General features: G+C 43.5%; 1 protein-coding gene across 2 annotated transcripts in view; it reads right to left on the bottom strand.

The window, feature by feature from the left end:
• The window catches only part of KANK1 (KN motif and ankyrin repeat domains 1), an 82,625-nt gene extending 60,831 nt beyond the window's left edge, over positions 1-21,794 (bottom strand). The window contains exons 1-2 of one of the 2 annotated variants that reach the window (XM_024200165.1): positions 21,718-21,794; positions 211-327 (exon numbers count right to left, since the gene is read on the bottom strand). In XM_024200165.1, coding sequence (XP_024055933.1) covers positions 211-247 — 37 coding nt within the window. In that variant the 5' untranslated portion in view covers positions 248-327; positions 21,718-21,794. The remainder of the gene's footprint in view (positions 1-210; positions 328-21,717) is intronic. The other variant, XM_024200164.1, reaches the window with a different exon arrangement.
• Between the last annotated feature and the right edge of the window lie 4,223 nt (positions 21,795-26,017).

Genomic DNA, 26,017 nt, shown 5'->3' with positions numbered 1-26,017 from the left:
AACCTTAGTTTGAATGTTCAAGTTAGGAGAGCTATTTGCAAAACCCCTCCAAAGAGGACACAAAAATAACTAAGGAGAAAGCAGGAAAAAAACTTTGAAATATTAGTTTAGAGTCATTTGCACCTTGATCTTTCTCACAGATTCACAATTTTATAGAAAGAGAGTTTAAAACAACAACTCAATAGGGAAAAGCGTCCCAACGTTAGTTACCTGAGGTACTGCCACTAATAGTCGCTGGGTAGGCCATTTTTGTTCACTGACAAATCCAGAAATACGTTGTTAGGAGTCATGCAAATTTCATGCATCAAGTCCAACCAGACATGCAACCTGAAACAACAAGAAAAAGGCAGTTAAAATTTGACAGTTTAGACAGCACTGTACGGCATCTCCTTTCCAATATATATCTCCAACAGCTGATCATTTTGAGTGTCCGAGGGCTTATCTTCACTACAAAGTTAACTTGAGTGTTGCCCCTGATTTGAGCCCTGTCCACCCGCGATACCCTTATCTCAAGTGTGGTGGTGTTTTAATTCAGAGTTGGCTGGCTTGTCAAGTGGGATAGGCTGAAGCCCATGTGCTGCCAACACGTGATCTACTATAACAGGGCCATTCTGCAATGTGGACTCAGGGTTAAAATATAAGCATTAGGATTTCTAACTGCTTTGTCTACACAGGATTTTTAGCAATTTTCCCATGCTGATCTAGCACCAGAGCAGCACCATCAGTGCTGGCAACGGCGGGGAGCAGGTGATTTTTATCACCGTTGTCTAAGCAGGGTTAGGTAACCTGGTGGTAAAAACACCTACAGCACATGAAGCTCCCACAGTTGCTGGCATCAACGCAGCTGCACCTGTGCTAGACAAACCGTGGGAGAATGGCTGAAATTTCTCAGTGCAGATGTAGCCTAAAAGAGGATCCTACAGTGTCTCAGCATAGGAGAGGTGGCCAGGAGACATGTGGGGTAGGGGTATCCCTACCCACTGCTAACCCCCTATACCATACAGATCCCTTGAGAACCTGGTAAATGCACCAAGTTAGGAAGGATTTACACTGGGGACCAGCCTAATGCACAGCAGACTCAGGATCGATAAAGCACAAAGGTGGCTTAAAGCTGGTTTTCCATTCTGGCCACACCCTCAGTTTCACAACACCCTCCTTGGCTGCAGCAGAGATCTGGGCCATTAATTTCAACCTGAGGGCCAGGACTCAAATAGCATTCTGGCTCCGCTCCCATGCTGCCTTGTGGTTCTATCATTTCGGCTTTTTGGGGGGGGGGGTAAGAAGTATCTCTCTAGATGTTATGTTTATGAAGTAAACGTGACCAAAGTGTCAATGATGTAGAGGTAACTGAGTTTGCAGACAGCCTGAAAAATAGCTAGAGAGACAGGGTGGATGAGGTAGTATCTCTAACATCCTGACAGCCACATGGATACAACACCACTGCATGAAACAATAGCTGTAAGGTGAGGTATTCCGTTCACTTCAATAAGTGCCAGTGATAATAATTTAGAGGTCAACATGGTTAGCTATTTTGCTACTCATCAAGGTATATTAGAAAAGGAGAAGAGGAGAGACTCTTGCCAAAATCTACACAATCTATTCTGAGTGCCAGGGTCATTTTGGCCCCACAAGTTGAGTAGGCTTGGCAAGAGTACCACCACTTATTCCCTCCCAGGCCCCAACTAAGAAGGAGCCATGCCAGCAGAAGTTCAGCAGGGCATCTGACTGAGTCCCACAGAGGAACCCAGCAGAGCCTATGGATGTATTAGAACTCCAGTAATGGGGAGCAACCAAAAAGAGCACAGCATGTGTGATTACATTTTTAAAATCTGCACAATCTGAGAGTGCCATCTCATTTTGTTGTCTCAAACAGGTGGAGTTTGGAGTAGAACCATAGAATCATAGAAGATTAGGGTTGGAAGAGACCTCAGGAGGTTTAGTCCAACCCCCTGCTCAAAGCAGGACCAACCCCAACTAAATCATTCCAGCCAGGGCTTTGTCAAGCTGGGCCTTAAAAACCTCTAAGGAGATTCCACCACTTCCCTAGGTAACCCATTCCAGAGCTTCACCATCCTCCTAGTGAAATAGTGTTTCCTAATATCCAACTTAAACCTCCCCCACTGCAACTTGAGACAATTGCTCCTTGTTCTGTCATCTGCCACCACTGCGAACAGCTGAGCTCCATCCTCTTTGGAACCCTTCTTCAGATAGTTGAAGGCTGCTATCAAATCCCCCCTCACTCTTCTCTTCTGCAGACTAAATAAGCCCAGTTCCCTCAGCCTCTCCTCATAAATCATGTGCCCCAACCCCCTAATCATTTTCATTGCCCTACGCTGGGCTCGCTCCAATTTGTCCACATCCTTTCTGTAGTGGGGGGCCCAGAACTGGACACAGTACTCCAGATGTGGCCTCACCAGTGCTGAATGGAGGGGAATAATCACTTCCCTCGATCTGCTGGCAATGCTCTACTAATGCAGCCCAATATGCCATTAGCCTTCTTGGCAACAAGGGCACACTGTTGACTCATATCCAGCTTCTCGTCCACTGTAACCCCTAGGTCCTTTTCTGCAGAACTGCAGCTTAGCCAGTCGGTCCCCAGCCTGTAGCGTGCATGCGATTCTTCCATCCTAAGTGCAGGACTCTGCACTTGTCCTTGTTGAACCTCATCAGATTTCTTTTAGCCCAATCCTCCAATTTGTCTAGGTCACTCTGGACCCTATCCCTACCCTCCAGAGTATCTACCTTTCCCCCCAGCTTAGTGTCATCCACGAACTTGCTTAGGGTGCAATCCATCCCATCATCCAGATTATTAATGAAGATGTTGAACAAAACCGGCCCCAGGACAGACCCCTGGGGCACTCTGCTTGATACCGGCTGCCAACTAGACATCGAGCCGTTGATCATTACCCGTTGAGCCGACGATCTAGCCAGTCTTCTATCCACCTTATAGTCCATTCACCCGATCCAAACTTTTTTTAACTTGCTGGCAAGAATACTGTGAGAGACCATATCAAAAGCTTTGCTAAAGTCAAGATATATCACGTCCACTGCTTTCCCCACAAATACCTTCCCTTGACCCCCTACTGACAGTTCCGCTGTAAATTAGTCACATGTTTCCAGTTACACTTGTTTTAAATACTTTGCTACATGAGTAAAGTTTTAAAACGCTAATCAGAACGAGGTAAAAATCAGATGATGCTTTAAAAACTCATTTGAAGCACAAAACAGGCAACTCACACTTGTTTACATTTAGTGAAAATTACAGAAGTTGTGTTAGTAATTATTTGTCCCTTGTGACGTGCATGCAAGTATGTTGTTTCCCAATAGGGCTTATGTATTTTATTGTTGCATACCTAGAAAGGGAGGGATAAACTGATTTAGCCCTCCGTTTTCTGAGAAACACAAAAAGAACCTCACTGCAACAAGTGTTTACCATTTGTGACCTCCTATGTGGAAGGAACTACGGACTAGGGCAATACTGTAATAAGCAGGGAAGTGAAAAAGTTGTTATATGGGCCACATGAACAAAGGTTATAATCACAAAATAATAATGAAAGCAGCCAAGGCAGCCTGCAAAGCAAACACACACAGCTTCTGAGGTCCCAGATGTGGCCTGTTGCACAGTTAAATTCCAGTCATAACAGGATACAGATTTCTGAATCAACAAGCACAGCAGAAAATAGAAAATGCATCCAACTTGTCAAATTTGCACTGAGAGCCAATGTTTAAAATATGAAAGCTTTTAACAAAGTATAACCATTTTCCTCCCAAAGAACAAAACATAGAGCACTGTTCCAACTTCCAACTGCACAGCGTTCACCTCTGTATTTAGGATACCTGAGATACTGTAAGCTCCATGGAAAGTTTGTCAATAAAAAAAGTCAACTTTTAGCTTGCCATGCTGAATGTTTAAGCTTAAGAATTATCAGCTTCTAATATATTCATTGCAATATCAGGCATCCTGTTCTTTGTTAACACAGACACTGTCAATTCGCAGCTTTCCATTCAGCTTGAATCTGTATCAGGGAAATCCAAAGCAAACTTCTGTTGAGGAGCTCTGAGGTCTTAGAATCATAGGACTGGAAGGGACCTTGAGAGGTCTTCTAGTCCAGTTCCCTGCACTCATGAACATAAGAACATAAGAACATAAGAAAGGCCGTACCGGGTCAGACCAAAGGTCCATCTAGCCCAATATCCTGTCTACCAACAGTGGCCAATGCCAGGTGCCCCAGAGGGAGTGAACCTAACGGGCAATGATCAAGTGATCTCTCTCCTCTCATGGCAGGACTAAGTATCATCTAGAGACCATCCCTGACAGGTGTTTGTCCAACCTGCTCTTAAAAATCTCCAATGATGGAGATTCCACAACCTCCCTAGGCAATTTATTTCAGTGCTTAACCACTTTGACAGTTAGGAAGTTTTTCCTAATGTCCAGCCTAAACCTCCCTTACTGCAATTTAAGCCCATTGCTTCTTGTCCTATCCTCAGAGGTTAAGAACAGTTTTTCTCCCTCCTCCTTGTAACAACTTTTTATGTACTTGAAAACTGTTATCATGTCCCCTCTCAGTCTTCTCTTTTCCAGACTAACAAACCCAGTTTTTTCAATCTTCCTTCATTGGTCAAGTTTTCTAGAACTTTAATCATTTTTGTTGCTCTTCTCTGGACTTTCTCCAATTTGTCCACATTTTTCCTGAAATGTGGTGCCCAGAACTGGACACAATACTCCAGTATTGTAAGGCCTAATCAGCGTGGTCTTGTCTATGCACAATACAACACAATAGTACTACACACAATATAAGCACACTTTTAGTTCTTTTCTATGTGGAAAAGCTTTTATGGTATAGGCTGAGGTGTGAACTTAGGCCAATAGTGTTACTGAGGTATAACACTCCCCCCTTCCCCCAAAAGCAATGGTCTTAATCCAGTATAAAAAAGGGCCTTTTTCAGTTTAGTTTATATTACTTGGGAAGGGGTTTAAGATAAACCAACCCCCATGCTCTCCCCCACTTTTACATCAGAATAAAATGTGTCAGGGTGGGGGAGGGGAGGAGCGGGCGTGTTATACTTTATAGCTATCTAACTACACCTGTATAACTGGTAAAACTTTCCTGTGCAGACAAGGCTTTATACTTAGAGCCCTGCATGGATACAAATTTATATCCGTGGAACTGCAGGGCCCTCCCAGGAACCACAGCAGCAAAAGGAGCAGAATGTGTGGCTGCCGCTCCCAGGAGCCAGCACCCCATGCCGGCAGCTCCTCTGGAGCAGCTGTACCGCCCCAACCCCGCTCCCATCCCTTCCACGCCGCTGTCTGCGTCTCCTGTTTAAGGGCAGTGCAGCCGCGCCAGTAGCTCCTCCGGCACAGGGCGCTGGCTCCTGGGAACGGCGGCCCTACCTTCTGCTCCTTTCGCCGCTGCGGTTCCCAGGAGAGCCCTGCGATTCCGCAGATACTGATTTATATCCACGGATATCCGCATCCACAGATATAAATTTGTATCCACGCAGGGCTCTATTTATACTGGTATAACTGATCCACACTGGGGGTTGTACCACTTGAACTGTATTGGTGTTTAAACATACATGATTCAAGTGATACAAAAACTGTGTGTTGACAAGCCCTAAAAATCACAGCTTCAAATGTGTAGCTGAACCCCACAGCATAGATGCAGCATAAGGAGATGGAAGGGGTTTTCCATTGTAGGAACACCACCTCCCTGAGCAACAGTAGCCACATCAATGGAAACATTATTTCATTGACCTAACTGCGTCTACACCAGGGGTTAGGTCAGCCTAGCTATGTTGGTCAGGGGTGTGGATTTTTCACCCCCTCCTCCCCCCGACTGCCACAGCTACAGTGATCTAAATTTTAAGTGTAGACCAGGGCCTGGTCAAAACTAAAACCTTAGGTGAACCTAGCTACATTGCTCAGAGGTGTGAAAAAGTCACACCCCAGACAGACATAATTAAGCTGATCTCAGTCCCGGTGTAGACACCACTAGGTCCATGGAAGAATTCTTCCGTCAACCTAAGTATTACCTCTTGTGGGTGTGGATTAACTACAACAGCCGAAAAACTCCTTCAGTCACTGTAGCATCTATGCTACGGCACTACAGCAGCACAGGCCTGTGGGTAGGTCTACACTAGAGACACTATAACAGCATAGCTACATCACTGTAGCTATGCTGGCATAACCTTGTAATGTAGACACAGACTACACTGACAGAAGGTTTTTTTTCCTGTTGCTGCACAAAAGACCACCTCCCCAGATGACAGCAGCCCTCTTCCGTCTACAGAGCTGTGTCTTCTCTGGCACTTAGGTCAGCATAGATTTTTTTCATACCCCTGTCCATCACAGCTATGTTGACCTAACTTACGTGTAGCCATGTCCAAGTTGAGCTGAGGCAAAACCTGTATGGCCACACATGTATCAGTTTCAAAGTTGCACAGGTTTTTAACTAAATCCATTTAAAAATTGCACCTTTAAAGTGGTGTACTTCTATGCATAAAACAAGAATTAGGAAGCAAGAAGAAATCACTGCAGCAATTTAGCACAGTGACTGGGAAAGAGAACCCAGACAGCTAACCAATGTACTATGAAAAAACACTAAGAATTGATTCTTGACTTTCTGAAACGAAATGCAACTGTAGGTAATACCTCAACTGCCAAGTGTCTGTCCCAAGATAGAAAAAGCTGGCCTTCCTTGATATAAGCCAAATATATTCAACAAAACAATCTTTTAACATCTCTCTCTCTTTTCACAGTTCATGCTGAACTGTACTGTCTGCATAGGTGCAGCTCAGCTAAATCGATGCTCAACTGTGTTTAACAAGCACAGACTCAGAAACTGTGGTACAGCAAGTTTTAACCATTCCTGGAATAGTGCTGTACATGGTTTACTTGGAGATGCAGGCCAAAATAAACCATATTCAGCTGCACCACGGTCAGCGAGAAACTTTCCTAACATGGACAAGGCTATGGATGACAGGAGAGTTCAAATGAAAAATGCAACTCCATAAAGAGGAAGAAAACACAAAACACACCCTCTAATACAGAGAACGTACAAAAGAGAATTAGAAAAGGAGCTTACATTTTTCATTCCCACCCTTAAGGTTTCTGCCCTTACTAGCCCTATGTTTTTACATGCTTATCCCATGCCTGCGTGTGAATACTATGAACTAAAGTCTTAAGGGTAAATGCAAAACAAGCAGAGACTAGCTATATAAAGTGCTATTGCTCAATGAAGCAGTTTTTAAATTGTTTTGAATTAGATATTCCAGCTCTCCTCTGCCCTGAGATTCAATTTTGTATCTTTTGCAGAAAGTGGGTTTTTTACCAACACACAAAGCTTTGCTAAAAATCTCTACTGGTCACAAGAGACCAAGGGGCCCAATCCTCCATTGCACCCTGTCAGGTCATTTATACCCAGACAAACCCTACCAAGTTAGAATTATCCCCCAACTTACACCGCTGGTGACATTTTGCATAGATGTAGATGTGAAATAGGTGGGGTGTTCTGTAATTGTCTCTTAACCCCTGAAGTGTTTATATAGCATTCAGAAACTATGTCTGGGCTATTAACTAGGAAGATCCTACTGGCCTGGCCCCATTTCACAGCTTGTTTTGTCAGTGCTGAGACCCAACAGATCAAAAGGCTATAAACACTTCAAGTCTCTCTCTGCCCAGAGGAGGTAGGCAGTTGTTTGGGAGCAGTTTGCAGGGAACAGACAGACACCTACCCACTTAGGGGCCCGAAGCTAGACCTTCCATCCTAGGGTGATAGGGTAAGAGACGTGCATATAGAGTATTTGTTGTTTGAAAAAAACTTTTTCTATTACTTTATGAACATAAGAACAGCCATACTGGGCCAGACTAATGTTCCATCTAGCCCAGTATCCGGTCTTCCAAAAGTGGCCAATACCAGGTGCTTCAGAGGGAATGAACAGAACAGGGCAATTATCAAGTGATCCATCCCCTGTCCTCCAGTCCCAGCTTCTGGCAGTCAGAGGCATAAGGGCACTTAGAGCATGGGGTTACATTCCTGACCATGTTGGTTAATAGCCACTGATGGGCCTATCCGCCAGGAACTTTACCTCATTCTTTTTTGAGTCCACTTATACTTTGGGCCTTCACAACATCTGATGACAACGAGTTCCACAGATTGTCTGAGAGTTGTGTGAAATACTTTCTTATGTTTGTTTTAAGCCGGCTACCTATTAATTTCATTTGTTGACTTTTGGTTCTTGTGTTATGTGAAGGTGTAAAACAACACTTGCTTATTCACTTTCTCCACACCATTCATGATTTTATAGACCTCTATGATATAATATCCCCTCTTACTGGTCTCTTTTCCAAGCTAAAAAGTCCCAATCTTATTAATCTCTCCTCATATGGAAGCTGTTTCATACCCCTAATCATTTTTGTTGCCCTTCTCTGTACTTTTTCCATTTCTAATACACCTCTACCTCGATATAACGCTGTCCTCGGGAGCCAAAAAATCTTACCACGTTATAGGTGAAACCGTGTTATATCGAACTTGCTTTGATCCACCGGAGTGCGCAGGCCCCCCCCGAGCACTGCTTTACCGCGTTATATCCGAATTCATGTTATACTGGGTCACGTTATATCGGGGTAGAGGTGTATCTCTCTTTTGAGACTGGTCAACCAGAATGGCACACAGTATTCTAGGTGTGGGCCATGGATTTATACAGTGGCATTATGATATTTATTGTCTTATTATCTCTCTCTTTCCTAATGGTTCCTAACATTCTGTTAGCTTTTGTGACTGCCGCTGCACATTGAGCAGATGTTTTCAGAGAACTATCCACGATGACTTCAAGATCTCTTTCTTGAGTGCTAACAGCTAATTTAGACCCAATCACGTTGTACGTATAGTTGGGATTATGTTTTCCAATGTGCATTACTTCGCATTTATCAAAGTTGAATTTCATCTGCTATTTTGCTGCCCAGTCACCCAGTTTTGTGAGATCCCTTTGTGACTCTGCAGTCTGCTTTGGATTTAACTATCATGGAGTAATTTTGTACCGTCTGCAAACTTGGCCACTTCACTGTTTACCCCCTTTATCCAGATCATATATGAATATGCTTAACAGCACTGGTCTCAGTACAGATCCTTGGGGGGATCCCGCTGTGCATCGCTCTCCATTCTGAAAACACACCATTGATTGTTACTCTTTGTTTCCTATCTTTTTACCAGTTACTGATCCATAAGAGGACTTTCCCTCTTATTCCATGACTGCTTAGTTTGCTTAAGAGTGAGGGACCTTGTTGAAGACTTTCTAAAAGTCTAAGTACACGATACCTACTGGATCTCCTTTGTCCACGTGTTTGTTGACCCCTCTCAAAGAATTCCAGTAGATTGTTGATGCATGATTTCCCTTAAAAAAAAACTGTGCTGACTCTTCCCCAACAAATTGTGTTCATTTCTGTGTCTGATAACACTGTTCTTTATTATGCATTGTTCTTACTGTTAAGATTAAAGACACTTTGGTTTAAGAAGGCTGTGTTAACCACTGGTCACAAGCTCCCGAACGGAAAAACCACAGGTGCCTGAATCCAGTTGGACCTGTTGTAGGTAAGCACAGGACACTGTGGGCTAGGATGTGGTGTAAGAGTGGGAGAACTGCAGGATTCCATCCTAAAACAGGTCTGACGTGCTTGGGATGTGCACTCAGAGACCAGGGAATGAGTCAAAGATGTAGCTAGTCCTGTAATCATGACAGCAGATAACTACATCAAGTGCATGGCAGTGGGCCTAAGATACATAGAGGTGTATATCCAGAGCAAGATTAATCATAGCACCATTCTTCCTAAATTTAGGGTATTAGTGATTGACTTATTCCCTGGAGAATGAGGGTTTATATCCCTTGTCATTTCTTTTTAGTCCCATCTCATGTTGCCGTGAATGTTCTCAGGTTCCATATAAACACCCAATTTATTTTTTAATCCTGCTAAGGTTTTTCACATTGCAGGTGAAGAAAATGCACAAGTGAATTAATTTCCCAGCTAAAGTCTGATTGGTTGGGGGAATTAAGTTGGTGATAGTGGCTGTTCACTCAGCTGTTGCTGGCCTGGCTCATCCCACATTGCAAAAGAAACAATCTTCTGATGATATCACTCTCTAGTCTGTACCCATGTACTCTGCCCCAAGGAGGCATCCTCTGTGAATCAGTCCCGTACAGAGATGACAACGTGACCCTTTATGATTTACACAGTCACCACATCTAACCACATCCTGTAATGCAGGTATTTGCTTTGGGACTACATTGAACATTACAGCAAAGTCATCCACCACTGTGACACCTTTCCCCCTCCCACAGGCCCCACAGAAGCATCTCGGCAGGATTTATGGAAAGAGGGATGAAAAAGGAAGCCTTGTAGCTGCCTTGGAAATCCTTTTAGCTTTTGCAGGCAAGTAAATGCAGATCCTAATCACGTCACATTAACTTATCTGCCTTCCTCCCAGCCTCTTCTGTATAGAGACCTGTACAGTATGGCTCCTGCAGGAGCTGAGTTGTAAGGAAGCAGGGAGCCAGTGAGATGGCCCAAGGCCTCTAGGATCTAAAAGGATTCAGCGAGATTGGGAGTGGAACACTCCCAGCTAGATCAATGGTGGAGCATTTATTGCTCCTTTACCCCTCCCCCACCAATAAGAGTATGTCTATACAGCAAAAAATAAAAAGACCTGTGGCAGCAAGTCTCAGAGCCTGTGTCAACTGACTTGGGCTTGTGGGGCTTGTGGTATGGGACTAAAAATAGCAGTGTAGGTGTTCAGACTCAGGCTGGAGCCTGGGCAGAATAATAAAAGGGCAAAATGATGTACAGTGTAAGAGTACACAGTAAATAAACGTTCCCATAACAAGCTATGTAAGAGCATGCAGTAAACACTAATGGGGGAAGTCTAGCAGGTTTTGATGTTTAGCAGAACTTTTAAAAATGGTAGAAGCCCTCGTCACTGGTTGGACCCTCCTCCCACCCCCCCAGAAAATTTGAGTGAGAAACCAAGAAAAACGTGGATAGCTTCATTGTGTCCTTTGGGGCTCCCCGTCACAGCTGGCATTCCTCATAGCACCATTCTTCTGGCAACGAATCCTGCATCTCCCTGTGACTTTGGCTCATCAAGCCAATGCATAACGAAAGGAAGTGTTTTCTGCATCATTCCCTGGGAATTTCTGGTCAAACATAGCATGTCCTACTCTGTATTGTTATTCTTCTACCTCGATGCAAATAGGAAAAGTTTCTAAAATATAATGGTGTGCAGTCCGTAGAATTGTCTTTTTAAATTGATTCAACAAAAACATGCTTTGGGATGATTTTTGCCATCAGTATTGCCTCAGAATTTTCCATTTGCTACAGAACTGACTGGTGGGCTGCTGGAATTGTGAGGCCAGAAGTTAGAACCTGTGTGTCACCAGCATACAAATAATCCTGATGAAGATGAGAAGGGGGTTAACTGAAATTCACACTCTTACACATGGTGTCTGCTTCTGAGTCTGCAAACACACTGAAGTAAGCAAACCGTAACACTAATTTCACGTAACTAGGATATCTTCACTGCCAGGAGCTCTAGAAACCCTTTTTTCCTTTTAAATAAAAGCTTAAATTCTGGTGACTAGAGAGAAATTTCAAACAAAGACCTTTTCTACATTTCAACACTGAAGAGCATTCTCCCTGCTGATTAGTCCTGCTAGACTTAGGTCACGGGGTTATTGCTCACTCACCCTAATATATATTAAATGATACTTTAGGGATTGTTTTTAACCTCAGCCTGTTTCAGGGAAAGCTGCTTGCTTCCTGTACTGCAGATGAGTTTGGTTGACATAATTCTGGTTTGAATAACGTCTGTCAAATAAAAATTAAGCCTTAGCTTCCTTTAGAGGAGCTGGTTACTGAAGCCAGACTCAGCTGTACTTTACAAGCGTTTGCTCCATTTACATAAAGCTGTTCTTGGCAGTTGGCCTGTATTTCGTGAGATGCTGGTTATAATGAGGGTGTTTCACATAGTAAGTTAAGGATGCGTCTATACTGGCTATATTCTGTAATTTTCCCACCACTGCTCTGGCATTAGTGCAGCTCCACCAATAGTGAAACAGCTCGTGTCGAGCAGTCGCTGGCAGTTTTATCACTGTCATCTGCAGCTGTTCAAAGTAAATATAGATCATTGAAGGTTAAAAATCTGGTAGCCTGTCTACTTAGCACTGCCATCATTATTAGTGTGGGTGATAGGGCAGCTTTGAGAGAATTTTAGAAAACTACTCATATACCTTAGCTCAGGGGCAGGCAAACTTTTGGCCTGAGGGACGCATTGGGTTTCCAACATTGTATGGAGGGCTGGTTAGCGGAGGCTGTGCCTCCCCAAACAGCCAGGCGTGGCCCGGCCCTGGCCCCATCTGACTCCTCCTGCTTCTCGTCCCCTGACGGCCCTCCCGGGACTCCTGCCCCATCGAACAACCCCTGTTCCCTGTCCCCTGACCGCCCCTGGAACCCGTGCCCCTGACTGCCCCCCCCGCCCCATCCAATCCCTCCTCTCATTCCTAACTGCCCCCCCGGACTCCTGCCTCCATTCAACTCCCCTGTTCCCCGCTCTCTGACTGCCCCGACCCCTATCCACAACCCTGCCCCCTGACCACCACCCCGAACTCCCCTGCCCCCTATCCAACCCCCCCTGTCCCCTTACCACACTGCCTGGAGTACTGGTGGCTGGCGGCGCTACAGCCGCACTGCCCAGAGCACCAGGACAGGCAGCCACGCTGCCCAGCTGGAGCCAGCCACGCCACTGCACAGCACAGAGCACCGGGTCAGGCCCGAGCTCTGCAGCTGCGCTGCTCGGCAAGAGCTCGCAGCCCCGCTGCCCAGAGCATTGTGCCAGCGGCGCAGTCAGCTGAGGCTGCGGGAGAGAGGGAACAGCAGGGGAGGGGCCGGGGGCTAGCCTCCCGGGGCAGGAGCTCAGGGGCTGGGCAGGAGGGTCCCGCGGGCCAGATGTGGCCCGCGGGCAGTAGTTTGCCCACCTCTGCCTTAGCTGGTGGGAGGAGAGGGGATGCAGACTCACGGAGAGTAGTTCAAGGGTTAACATGCATAGTGTATAGGTTTCAGAGTAGCAGCCGTGTTAGTCTGTATCCGCAAAAAGAACAGGAGTACTTGTGGCACCTTAGAGACTAACAAATTTATTAGAGCATAAGCTTTCGTGGGCTACAACCCACTTCTTCGGTGCATAGGTTGTTTGATAGAAATGGTCAATACTGCTTCTTAATAAAGCAGCCCTATTTGTGAAGGCCAGCTCCATTTCTGTGTAAGTGGTCTCCAGAAGTGGAATAGAAGATTTCTATAAGATCAACAAAAGTATTCGGTACAAAAAGCCTGGTTAACTTTAACTAAAGGTTATTAACTTATTCTTCACTTGCTAAAACACTGTGCAGACTTCACAATGTGTGCATACACTTTAAAAAAAGTAAAAGTTCAGAAATTCTCAGTTAAGATTGTTAATGAATATTCTCTAACATATTTAATTTATAAATCTCCAATTTGTAAATTAGGGACAGATGCCTTAGAAGGAATTTTCCTGTGCAAAAGCAGGGAAACTCACGAACTGGGACTCAGTTTATCTGGGACTCATAGGGTACATCTACACTACAAAAAAAAGACACGCAGCAGCAAGTCTCAGAACCTGGGTCAACCCACCCGGACTAATGCAACAGGGCTAAAAATAGCAGTGTACACGTTCAGGCTGGCTCCCGGGCTCTGAGACCCCACAGGGGGATGGGTCTCAGACGCTTGGGAAGAATTATTTAAAGGAAGGAGAGTTATGTCAGTCAGAGTCAAATGAGAAGAAGAACTTGGAGAGTATAAAATATTCCATAATTCTAGATTCCGATAATTAAAATACCAAGAGCATCATAGCCTATCTCTAGATTTTATGAAGCTGAACAATTGACATTCACCTACAAGGAGCAGCCAAATACATTTATGTATAGCTGGGTGGGAGTGACCCCATTTTTTCTTTCGGTTCCTATTGCACAAGGGCCTATCACTGAAACTCGCTTTACTCCCTTTAAGATCTGTGGCAGCTGCTCTGCAGGAGATCATCTTTTCGGTATCTATCAGATATATATTACATTTTCATTTGCAAACCCTCAGTCCTATGATTCTTGTGTGCAGTTAAGAGAACACATCACGTAATGCTTTGGCTACCACTTAGGCACAGTGGGAGGAGAGAAAAGGGCATACACACCTGCCAAAGTCTTGCCTCTTGGTAGATCATGCAGTTGGATTCTGGTGCAGGGGCAATTATACCTCTATGGGTACACTGCCTACAGTGTGTCTGCATGGCTATGGTCCTTATATGCCTGGTCTAAGGCTATGCTTAACCTGAGACGTGAATTCAGCACAGCACTGCAAAACCCTATTTCTCATCCATTAAGTATCCCCAAACCATGAGCATTGTTTTTGTCATTCATCATCAGCTAACTTCAGTTACTAGGCTAGCTGCACCACTATCCAATCTGAGTGCATCTGCAAAGGCGATGAGCCTCGAGACATCACCTCCTTTGGGGTGGAATTACGTGATTCTCCCACTAAAGGCTTGTCTACACGGCTGCAGTTGCACCACTGTAGTTCTTTAGTGAAGATGCTACTGCGCCAACCGGAGAGCTTCTCTCATCGATATAGTTAAGCCACCTCTGTGGGAGGTGGTGGTAGCTATGTCTCCTGTCAACATAGTGCAGTCTACACCGGGGGTGAGGTCAGTATAAGTACATCACTCAGGGGGGTGGATTTTTCACCCCCTCACCCCTCTGAGCGACATAGTTATATCTATGTAAGTTGGTAGTATGGACCTGGCCTCAGACTAGGATCAGGGTTATAGACCCCTGTGTGTTAACTGTGATTACCTCAGCAGGCTCTAGTTACATTCAGTGTCCACAACTCAGCTGTGAGCAGTTATTAACTCTCTCACCCAGGATAAATAAAATGCAGAGAAAAGGAACTGCTCATCTCTCCCTAGTGTAAGCATTACATTCTATCAAAATGAAGGAACGATGATGAAAAGGAAATATTCCCTCCATTTACATTTTCTTCTCTGCTCTCTTTTGTGTTTATAGTGAATTGCTAAAACCTGGGATAAGAAACAACCTGGGATAAGAATATTTGCATTGTTCGTTTTAAATTCATTGAGGTTTGTTCAAAGTATCTACAGTAGTTAGGAAACATTTCTGTGCAATACTGCCATATAATCATCTTCTCTACTCAGGTGAAAGGACAGGTGTGGGAAGCCAAACAGCCATTACGAAATGCAAAGCTATTGATAATCCTCCAAAACAAAATGTTAATAAAAATGTTTTCATCCACCAGGACAAAGCTGCTAGCTGAGATGAAAATCACCCAGCACCAATGCAGAGTGAAAGTCTCCCAAAGCAGGTGTTAACTGGAGGGGGTTGGGGAGGAGACAACACACAAATCACAAACTAGGCCTTTTCAGGATTCTGTATGTAGGTCAGTTGTGCACTGGCCTTGGCCTGCAAACACTGAAAATCCTGGAACGGCTCTTCCTGGCACAAGAAGCAATGCAAGCTCCACACATCTCCTCCCACAGCACATAACAGACTATGACAATCAGAGCTTTGCATTCCACAGGGTAGGACAAAATACAGCATCCCTTTTACTTACATAATTAAATGTTCATTCATAACATTCACAAGTCAAGATCTTACTAATACAAAACTGTTTTTCTTCAAAAGGTTTAAGATAAGTTGGTAGCAATAAATGCAGTAAGGACATTTTTAACAGTGTGGTAAGCTCATTAAAGCAACTTTGGCAATTGCTTACAGATGTACTGTCAAGAATTTTAAGGCCAATCCTTGGTAAATAGAGACATTTAACTCCAACGAGCCTGGATCTTGAACTTTGGGGTGAAGCTTGGTATAAAATGGCATATTGGTGAGAAGGGTTATGGGTTAGAGATGCTGCAGTTGATGCCCCCTTTATGACAGCAACGTTTCAAAAGATGCCTACAGCTGTAATCCCTCTGCTGAGGAAGCTAAGCACAGAAAAGGAGTCCTGAGAAGCTGCTAAAAGCAGTGGCAGATGCATCCATTCTGGTAAAGAGGTGACATATTTCCTTTAATCCTAATACTGCATGACAGTCACAGCAGTTAATTTAACAGAACAGCTCTTCCTGGTGACTAATCTCTGTGGGCTTGAAAATGTCCAGAAGCTTCTTGCCCAAGGAACAACCTACCTGGCCAGGTGAGAAGTACTCATTGCATCACCACCCCTAAGGCAACACCCATTAAAGCCATGTCTTTTTAGTTTACACTGTCACGACTTCACTTCCTCAGCAACAAGTCATCTTGATCCTCATCCCGCAGCCCCATCAGTTCTGCTCCCCACCAGATAAAATCAACTCTGATCGCTCTCTCCAACATACACACTGGCACTCTCCTTGTTAATACACTCTGGGATCTAATCTCTCCACCAAAACAATGACTCTAGGTTCTCTCGTGTCATGCAGCAGCGATAAAGGATATCACAAAGACTCGCTTTCTTCCACTGCTGAACGTGGAACTATTGGAATCAGAACGACAGCATTAACCCTAAAGCTCCTGTCTCCCTGCTTCACTGCAGAGCTCCTGCCCAGAATGTCCCCAAGCCTCACTCTGCACCTTACCCCTCGCCTGGCTTCCTGATACACATTTCAAGAAGCAGTACCCCTCCTCACACCCCACTGCCACCATTACTGAATACTGGGCAATACATTATTCCCCAAACAAATGAACATGGGTCCCCTCACCTCTTTGCAGCCTGCTCTTAGGTTACCACTCTCCTGGATACAGAGGGGAGCCTCAGCCTTCCAGCTCTTATCCACATGGACTTCTTTACGCATTGCTCCCCATCCTGTTCAAGAAAAGCAACGCCTATGCTGCTCTCCCTCTCCTCCCTTTCCTTAAAACACTGGTGCAGCTTTTCCCCCTTCCCAAACAAGAGCAAGTGGCTCAGAGACCACAAAATTCAGGCCTTCCCCCGCTCCGCCAAGGAAGGAGCCAGCAGTTCCCCAGCCGCATCTACTCAGGTAAAATTTCTACTCATCCTGGACAAGTGGGTTTTTCAAGCCCTTCCTGTGGAGCAACTGTTCTAGTGTCACAGCCTGTATAGCGCAAGTGTGGACACTCTTGAGAGGGGGCTCCACGAGTGCATCAAGTCTTAATTGAAGAGCCTGTTTGCTCCCACACAGCACTTTCAAAATTGCCTTCAATGAGTGAGCATGTGACAAGTTACAGTGCCTCACTCAGTGTTTTGACCCAGAGCTGACACAGGCTACCAGGAGACTGTCTGGAAGCAGCTGCAGCTCAGGACAGCCGGGAGATTGCAGGTGTATTTTCAATACTTTACATTTAATGGATCACGAAATAAAGGAGTTGCCAACTTCCTGCAATCTGCACTGCCTCAGCCTCACATATGGGTGACGTTATCACTGTGCATGGTTATAGGGACAAACGGAACTGACCCAGATAAGGCAGATAGGAGGCAGCATGCTAGAATGCACTTGGCTTTCCATTTAGGAGAGTGTGAGGTTACCCTCTAGCAGCTGCCACACAGAGGGGAAAGGAACTTGCTTCTAATGCCAGCTGTGGGATTTCCCACTTAGCTCAAGTGGTAAAGGGCTCTGTTTTGGGAGGCAGAGGCCAAGCTCAGTTCTAGCTCATGCTCTCCCCCTCTTGCCTAGAGAGATTTACATAGCAATTTTATCAGTTGTCTGAAGCATACTGATCTTTCTTAGGGTAGATGCCCGCATTCTTTTCAATAGCTGAAGCACTATTAACCTCTTGGTACTGGCTAAATTAGCAATACACCCTCCACTACTGCACACACGAGAATACACTGCATCACTGCACAATTATTTTGCCTCTGAGAAATCAGATGTTTAAATTCAGCGCAGAGCTGTGGGAACCCTCTACCTTCCCACTCCCTACACGCCCCAAGTGTTTAAATCTCTCTCGGGACTGTGCCTGTCCTGTTGCTTTTACCTACCATGCTTCTCCACTACTGTTGTCAAACACCGAGCAGCAGTACATGGACAATGATAGCGGTGTTCTGCTTCCCACAAAGAAGTTTCAGCACAGAAACAATAGAGGCACAGGTGCAGTCCTTTGCTGCTGCTATTTGAAGACAGGCAAAGCAGTATTTTATAAATTCCGATGTACCCTTTTCAGCTCTAATTAGGGTTGCCAACTTTCTAATGGCACAAAACCGAACACCCTAGCCCCGACCCTGCGCAGCCCCTTCCCAGAGACCCTGCCCCACCCTGAGGCCCCGCCCACTCCATCCCCCCTTCCTCCATTGCTCGCTCTCCCCTACCCTCACTCACTTGCTCATTTTCACCGGGCTGGGGCAGAGAGTAGAGGTGTGGGAGGGAGTGAGGGCTGCGGCTGGGGGTGCAGGCTCCAGGATTCAGGAAGGGACTCCAGGCTGGGGCAGGGGGTTGGGTGTGGGAGGGGATTCAGGCAGCACTTACCTCAGGCAGCTCCTGGAAGCGGCCAGCATGTCTGACTCCTAGGCGGAGGGGCCAGGGGGCTCTGCACACTGCCCCTGCAGCTCCCATTGACCGTGGTTCCCAGCCAATGGGAGCTGTGGAGCCGGTGCTCGGAGCGGGGGCAGCGCGCAGAAGCCCCGTGGCTGGCCACCCCTATGTCTAGGTGTCGGAGGGACATGCCGGCCGCTTCCCAGGAAGTGCGCGGAGCCGGGTAGGGAGCCTGCCAGCCCTTTGCCAACTGGACTTTTAACAGCCCAGTCAGGAGTGCTGACCAGAGTTGCCAGGGTCCCTTTTTGACTGGGTGTTCCGGTCGAAACCTGGACACCTGGCAACCCGAGTTCTAATACAGAACTAAACTGACAATAACAAGCTGAGAGAGACACAGTAAGGTCATGAACTAGTTTTTCATCTCTAAGCCCTATATTAGAGTTCTGGATTACATGACTGTTGTGAATGAGTTTCCTAGCCCCTAGTACGGTGTGAACTGTTTCTTGTAGAATGGGAAAAACTCTAGGCATTTTAAAAGAGAGCGTTTGCAACTGTTAAATTATATTATTTTTGTAGCCTGCATTTTACAACAATTTTGAAATGCTCCAATTTTTCAGTGGCATTTAAAGATAGATCCTCAGTCCCAGTCTGCCTCCTGAGGCTCAGTTACTGCTGGGAAATACAATGACACTGTACGGTATATTATTAAAGAAGCAGCCCCCACAAAGAGACCAGTCACTTTCACTGAGTGGATATACTAAAATTGTGTTAGGCATTTATAAAAAAGTTATTCCTTTAATGAGAACAAAAACTAATAGTGAGCTAAATACATGCTAATTTCTACTTCAACTGACACAGAGGTGTTTAATTTTAAGTAAGTAGTACCACTGGCATTTGCAGGACTCAGATCTACAGCACAGCAGCTCTCTTTTTAACAAGCAGTCAGCATTCAAGTGCCAATAAACTAGACTTTCATGTAAACTCTGTATGGGACAAGGCTACAGCTCTATGCTGACTCGAGCAAATAGACATTATCTGGACGGCTCACTATGTACCTCACTGTGCGTTCCAAGCTATAATCAGACACTGATTTCCTAACTGAAGTTTAGATCTAAAGGTCACATTCCAGTACACTGAAATACTGGACCAAACCCAATCCAGGTAGAATCATAGAATATCAGGGTTGGAAGGGACCTCAGAAGGTCATCTAGTCCAACCCCCAATTTTTGTCCCAGATCCCTAAATGGCCCCCCTCAAGGACTGAATTCACAACCCTGGGTTTAGCAGGCCAATGCTCAAACCACTGAGCTATCCCTCCGCCCCAACAGGTAACTGCTGCCCAAACTCCACACATCAATAAAGGACCCATAATGTAACTAATTAACTATCTTTGGCTTTGTTTTACTGATTTTCTTTTAATATTTTTGTAGCTAAATATTGAATGGGGAAAAAACAAAGTATTTCTGTGCTAATCATAGTATGATGCAAACTCCTGGTAACATATATGGTTCACTAAAGGTACCCTGGAAAACCCTAGAGATATATGATAAATTAGGGGGTTTTTTCTTTCAAAAGAATGCTCCCAGAGTTGCATTTGTTTACAACTGTGAAGCAATAAAATCTGCAATGTGATTTATTATTGGTTTCTCTGTATGGGCTGCCTAGTAGGCAGGCAATTTTGTATCGTGTACAATACTAAAAATAAATAGGATATTTTTAGTAACAAGGAAGGGTGGCTTCACTGATAGTCACATTGTCCACAGGACAAAATAAGCCATTAATCTCTCTTCCCAAACTATTCAGGATGCCTGAGCAGAAGAATATTTTCTTTGCAGTGCTTATTCCAGGCTAAAAAGCTAGCTCCCCTAAAAGCTAACAGCCCTTCTCACTACTCCATACTACCAGCTTGCTACAGACACCCAGTCCAAGGAGAGTCCAGCATAGCAGCAGGAAGTGAACTCATACAGGAGGCAGCAGCAGTGCTTTCTGTCCTCTCACTGGCAAAATCCCAGACTCGTTAGCACCTTGCCAACTTTCCTTCCACCAATGCAGTTTGGAATGAAACAGGGGAACGTCTTTGACCCACTCCAACCCCAAATGGAAACAAAGTTTGGAAAATGTTTAGATACTAAGCCACTGAACCAAGGTGGGTAACACTGGGTAGGGTGATTTAGGATTCTGTATTGCAGCTGGCCCTATGTTCCCATATAGGGGTTCAGTTTTTAGTGCTGCTGACTCTTAGCTGGCTTTCTGCCTGTTGATGAGAGTTTTTATTTTGTCTGTTTGTTTTTATGTTAGAGATTCTCTGGCTTGAAAGGCACTGGGACAGGGAGGAGCAAGTGCATTGATTGGCGGCACTCGTCACTTTCACTTCTGTTTCTATCATCAAGGAAGTGCAAGCATTACTGAGAGCTAGCTGTATTTTCCACCTGCTCCAGTTACTGAGTGTGATAGAGTCAGTGCCAAAAGCAGGTATCACAAGGGATTTGTTACACTTCTGTGAATTTTTCCTGGGAGGGGAGGAAAGGAAGAGAGCCAAAGATGTTACAAAGTAATAACACCTAGCTGGATTTAAAACTTCTGTGGCTAGCTATTTTCCTCTTAATTTAAGTTTTTTCCTTGACATATTTCTTTCTTTTAATGCTTGTATAGATTTGGAAATGTAACAAGCACTGACAAAGAAAGTATTAATTTGCACCTATCTACACCTACACTGGGATTATTCTCACTTTTCCTACTAATAAAATAGCAAGACAAAAATAAGTTATAATGCCCTTCCTTTAGAAACTAAATCAATAGTTTTAATAAGAGTTTCTATTGATTCATTTGTTAATATTTTAGCTCTATTTCTATAATTCCTATGGCTGCACTGCAGTTCAAGGCAATTCAGCATTCTTCTCAAGAGTGCAATACGAAGGCATCATTGGTATTAGTTAACAAGCAGACAAGTAAGAGTGTAAGTTTCAAAGGCAGTATGGGCAAAAATCTTTTACCTTCCATTTCAAGAGAGTACAGTAGGTGTTCTATCCATCTGTGGCTACAGATAGTCTGTGTTCCATGTGAGCCAAACCTTTTCTGTCCTCTATCTATCACAATGCATTATAAACAAGGGATTAGCTAACATCATTACAAAATATTTTAGCTCTTTTCTATATTTTACCACCCCAAAAGTGATTTTATTTTATACCTCAGGAAGGAAGCCATCAGCTGAGAGTTCCTCGGAATTGTTCCTGCACAAGAAACAGATGAAACCACAGAACGCTCTGTGTACAAAGTGCAAAGTACAAAAGCTAGTTTACATTTGCCAGTGTTTGTTGTATTTTCTATGCCAAATACAATAAATACGCAGTAAAATAAAATATGGAGGTGTGGGAAATGTTGATTTATTTTATTTATGTTTATTAAAGATAATGCCAAAGTCATGGTTGCCAATATTTATCTTTAACTACACATTTCTGCCACTACAATGCAGACATTGCTGATTCAAGCTCAGGCAAAAAGAGATGCATTTATTATGGGATGAAAGTTTAATTTTCCTGCAGATTGGACCACAAGGATAAAAGAAGTGGAAGAGAAAAATGAAAGGTGAAACTGTGTTCGTTTTGCCCAAGCTATTATGTATAGTTTCTCTGAGAGCTTCTGTGCTATTTGTTGTACCTTGTTTACAAATATACAGTTTTTAATTTAAGCTATTTTGCCTTACAAACTTTTACTGTTTTAGACCTCAGTCCTGTAAAAACTGAGCACATGTAAATGGCTGCAGGAGCTGGGTTTAATTTAATATACAAACTTCTTTGCCATTGTAGCGGGGTGGTCACCCCACTACGGCCCTCAAGGGGCCTACAGCAGCCCTGGAGAGGGCTCCAGCTGGGAAAAGGTAGGCTGATTGGGAAAGCAGCCACAGCTGTGGCCAGCTTAATCAGGGCCCAGCTGGCCCTTGTAAGAGGGCTGCGGGCCAGAAGCTAAGACACACACACTCTCTCTCTCTCGCTTCTTGGGAGAGAAGGACCTGGCTGCCTGGGAGTTGAGAAGGGTACCTGAGGTGGAGCAGTGCTGGCGAAGGGAAGTGCAGAGGGAGCTGGGGAGCTCCAGCCAGGAAAAACCCCAGGCTGCAGGCCTTGCTAAAGGGCAAAATAGGTACCGGGGCTGCAGAGGGGAAGCCCAGAGATAGGCAAAGGCAGCAGGTCCTGACCCCATTGCTGATGATGAGTGGTTTACAGACTGCAATTGGTCCCAGGGAGTGGGGGCTAGATGATGACTGGCAGTAGCCACTGAGGCAAGGTGGGTTTAGAGGGTTGGGGGTTCCCCTGGGAGGGGAGTCCCAGAGCGATGGGGCACTGTGGTGGGCAGAACCCCTGGACAAAGGGCACTGGGGTCTGGGAGGGACATGGGGCCAGTGGCAGGTGAGACACTGGCCTGAAGACAGCGCTCCGGGCTGGAAAGAGCTAATTCCCGAGACGGCCAGCAGGAGGTGCCGCGTTGGTGAGTCTTCACCCCGCCACAGCCATGGAGAAAGTAACACTGCAGCGGCTTACCCAACTTTGGTTAATTTCAGGAAGAATAATGCCACTCTAGTGGTATAAAGATACGTACAAGAAGCTTTTAACATACTGTTACTACCATAACAATCCTTTTTTCTTAAGTATTTTTATACTTGTTGGCTGAATGTAGCAAAAAGGAATTCCATCAGCAATATCCTTTAAATTATAAATGATGCTTGTATTCTTGCTGCATTGTTCTTCCAATTTTTGAATACAGTATGCTGGCTGCAGTACTAGATTGTACAATTGTTTTATTCAGTTTATCCTTTACTGAACAGAAGTAACATTAGAGGCATACAATGTGCTTGCTATTTTCTAAATATAAATAGAAAAGGTTAAAAATATCTATTTTCATACTAAATATTCATATGCTTTGGATAATTTGATTTTTTTTTCTCAATGTAAATTGCCTAGAGATGCTTTGAATTTTAATTTCAAAACAGTATTTACACGAAATAGGTTGATTTTACAAGACCTACCCAAAGCCTACAGAAATCAATGGGAATTTGTCTACTGACGTCAGTGGTCTTTGATCAGGTCCCATATAGAGCTACCAGAACAGTTTTAACATAATATTAACTGGGGGAGCAGGAGAATCATACGTTTATTTTTAGTTTCTGACCGGCTCTAAGTTTTGTAGTGGCTAATGCCTTTTTCTGAAGTACTTTTTTTTTTTTTTTTTAATCGAATAGGTATGGAATATATATGCATAAAAAAAATTTTAAGGTACCACCAATGTAGGTCTGTAAATATGACAACATATTTTTCCCAAAATAACTTTAATAGTAAGAATGACATCATTTGTTTCATTCGAGATAAACAGGAAAGTGGAGAGAGGAGAAAAAAATTCAAAAAATCACTATACAAGTCCTGCTTTGGAGAAGGAAATTCACAAATATTAAATATGCTCTGTGTGCTCAATCTACTGCCTGAATAATTTTTTTATGCTTCGGATAATTAAGTAGACCATACTTTGCAGAAAGACTACAATTTAAGTCTTTACTTTTGCAGCAGACTGATGTTTTACAGCACTTGAAAGATGGAGAAGGGAAATGTAAAAATACTTTGTATACAAAAGATAAAAGTTACTCAGACATGAACAGATTTCAGTTAAGTTTCTTACCTGCTGCCATCATACTGAATTTTGACATATAAAAATAGAGAATTATCAGCAAGGAGTAAAAGCTACCAGGATCACAACCCAAACTAAAGTTCTTAAAATACTGAAAGATAACCCCCATCTAAGTTTAGCTAAAAGTCATCATATGATAGCTACACCACACCACCTATAAAGGAGATACAGACAAGTTCTATTTCCACAAGGAAATGAAGTAATGCATTTACCTCCTGAGAAGCCAAGTTTAGGAACAGCAGATGGCATTTAAATAACGAAACTCATTTGGAAATGCTCTTTAATTTACACTATTCCCATTCCTAAAAAATAATAAGCTACTTAGATGGTCAAAGTGTACAGATCAAAGCTGCTTGTCAGTCTTACGGGGAGCACATATTTTACAAATGAATGTGGCATTTAATTGCTTAAGAGTTCAATTTGCAACAATTGAATTGCAAATTATTGATATGAGAAGCACAATCTATACTTATTTCTAACCCTAGAACTGTACCTGCTGTGTAAAACCTGACAGATCAGCTACTCCTCCCTTTCCTTCATACTTTTGACTGAACAAACACAAGGCAGGTCAGGAGAGCTGTGGTAAAAATGAAGCTAGTTTTTAAAAAGACATGGAAGTCACATTTTTCTTTTTGAGCCCAAGTCACAAAACCAATGATAAAAAGTGTTTTTATTTAAATTAAATACTTGTAAAAATAGATCTATTTAAAATTAAATTTGAAATTATGACAACATGAGACCTAACCCTTACTATAATCTATTAAAATCATTTAAATTAAAATATTACATATAAAAATAAGCAGTGCGTGTTTGCTGCCGAAATTTTAAGAGTCAAAGTACAGAACTGCGGAATGTCGTTGGCTAAGCACCTGGAAACAGAGCCTGTAGAAATGCTAAAACCAGCATTTGACAGCAGTAGCCTCTTCTACAGGTTCAGAGAAAATATTTTCTTTGTTTCACCTTATTCACCTAATTCAGTTAATTCAAAGTTGAGAAACAAAATTGAAAAAGCAGGAAATCTTGTTATTCTCTTTTCATCTCTGGATAAAAATGAGGTGAGAGGATGAGATCTACTACTTTAAAAAAAATCTCAAAGGACATGGTGACCAGAAACAATCCGTTCTATTCACAAATGATAAACGATACTTCCTTTGTTTAACAGTCCAGTTTCAAATGGAGAATATGTTTTCACAAACTTTTTTTTTTTTTAAAGTACCCAGCACATTTAAGGTAGATTTATTTGACTAATAAAGATCAAAAAATGAACAAACATTTTAAAATTGAAATCTAATTTTCATCCAAATACAGCTTGACAGAAGTCACGAGTAAAAAAATTAGTCCTCTAGTAAATAAGAAATGCATCATGCACCATTTCGTAACAAAAAAGTAAACATTAAGAATGTGAATCAATGCATGGTAAGCTGTATAATTCTTAAATAAATGTGTCTAGATATAGTATAACCTCCTGGTTAGCAAAAAGTACCACCAAATGTAGTATAAGGGCTATATTTAGTTGCAAATCAACATGTTTTACCAAAGCAATGAGAATTAAACTTTCTTTAGGAAAAGTATAAATAGAAAACAAGATTAAAATTGATTCTTTAAATCAAGGTTTCCTGTTTGATAATTTGAAGTCAGTGGAAAAGGGCACTCAGTTCCTTGCAGGACAGAGCTCCAGGTGCATGGAGAGAGAGGTGGCCAGCCTGCATGACACAGCTGTACAACCCCTGTGCTTCATTACCAACTCCAAAAGGGAGCTGGGTGTGTTGAGCTATGGAAGTGCATTCTGGGAAAGAGCTTTGAGAACACGGTCT

The sequence above is a fragment of the Terrapene carolina genome, unplaced genomic scaffold, assembly GCF_002925995.2.
Source record: "Terrapene carolina triunguis isolate 2854851 unplaced genomic scaffold, T_m_triunguis-2.0 Scaffold113, whole genome shotgun sequence".
Lineage (NCBI taxonomy): Eukaryota > Metazoa > Chordata > Testudines > Emydidae > Terrapene > Terrapene triunguis.
The sequence above is the reverse complement of the archived record's forward strand: the minus strand, read 5'-3'. Positions and strand labels throughout refer to the sequence as shown.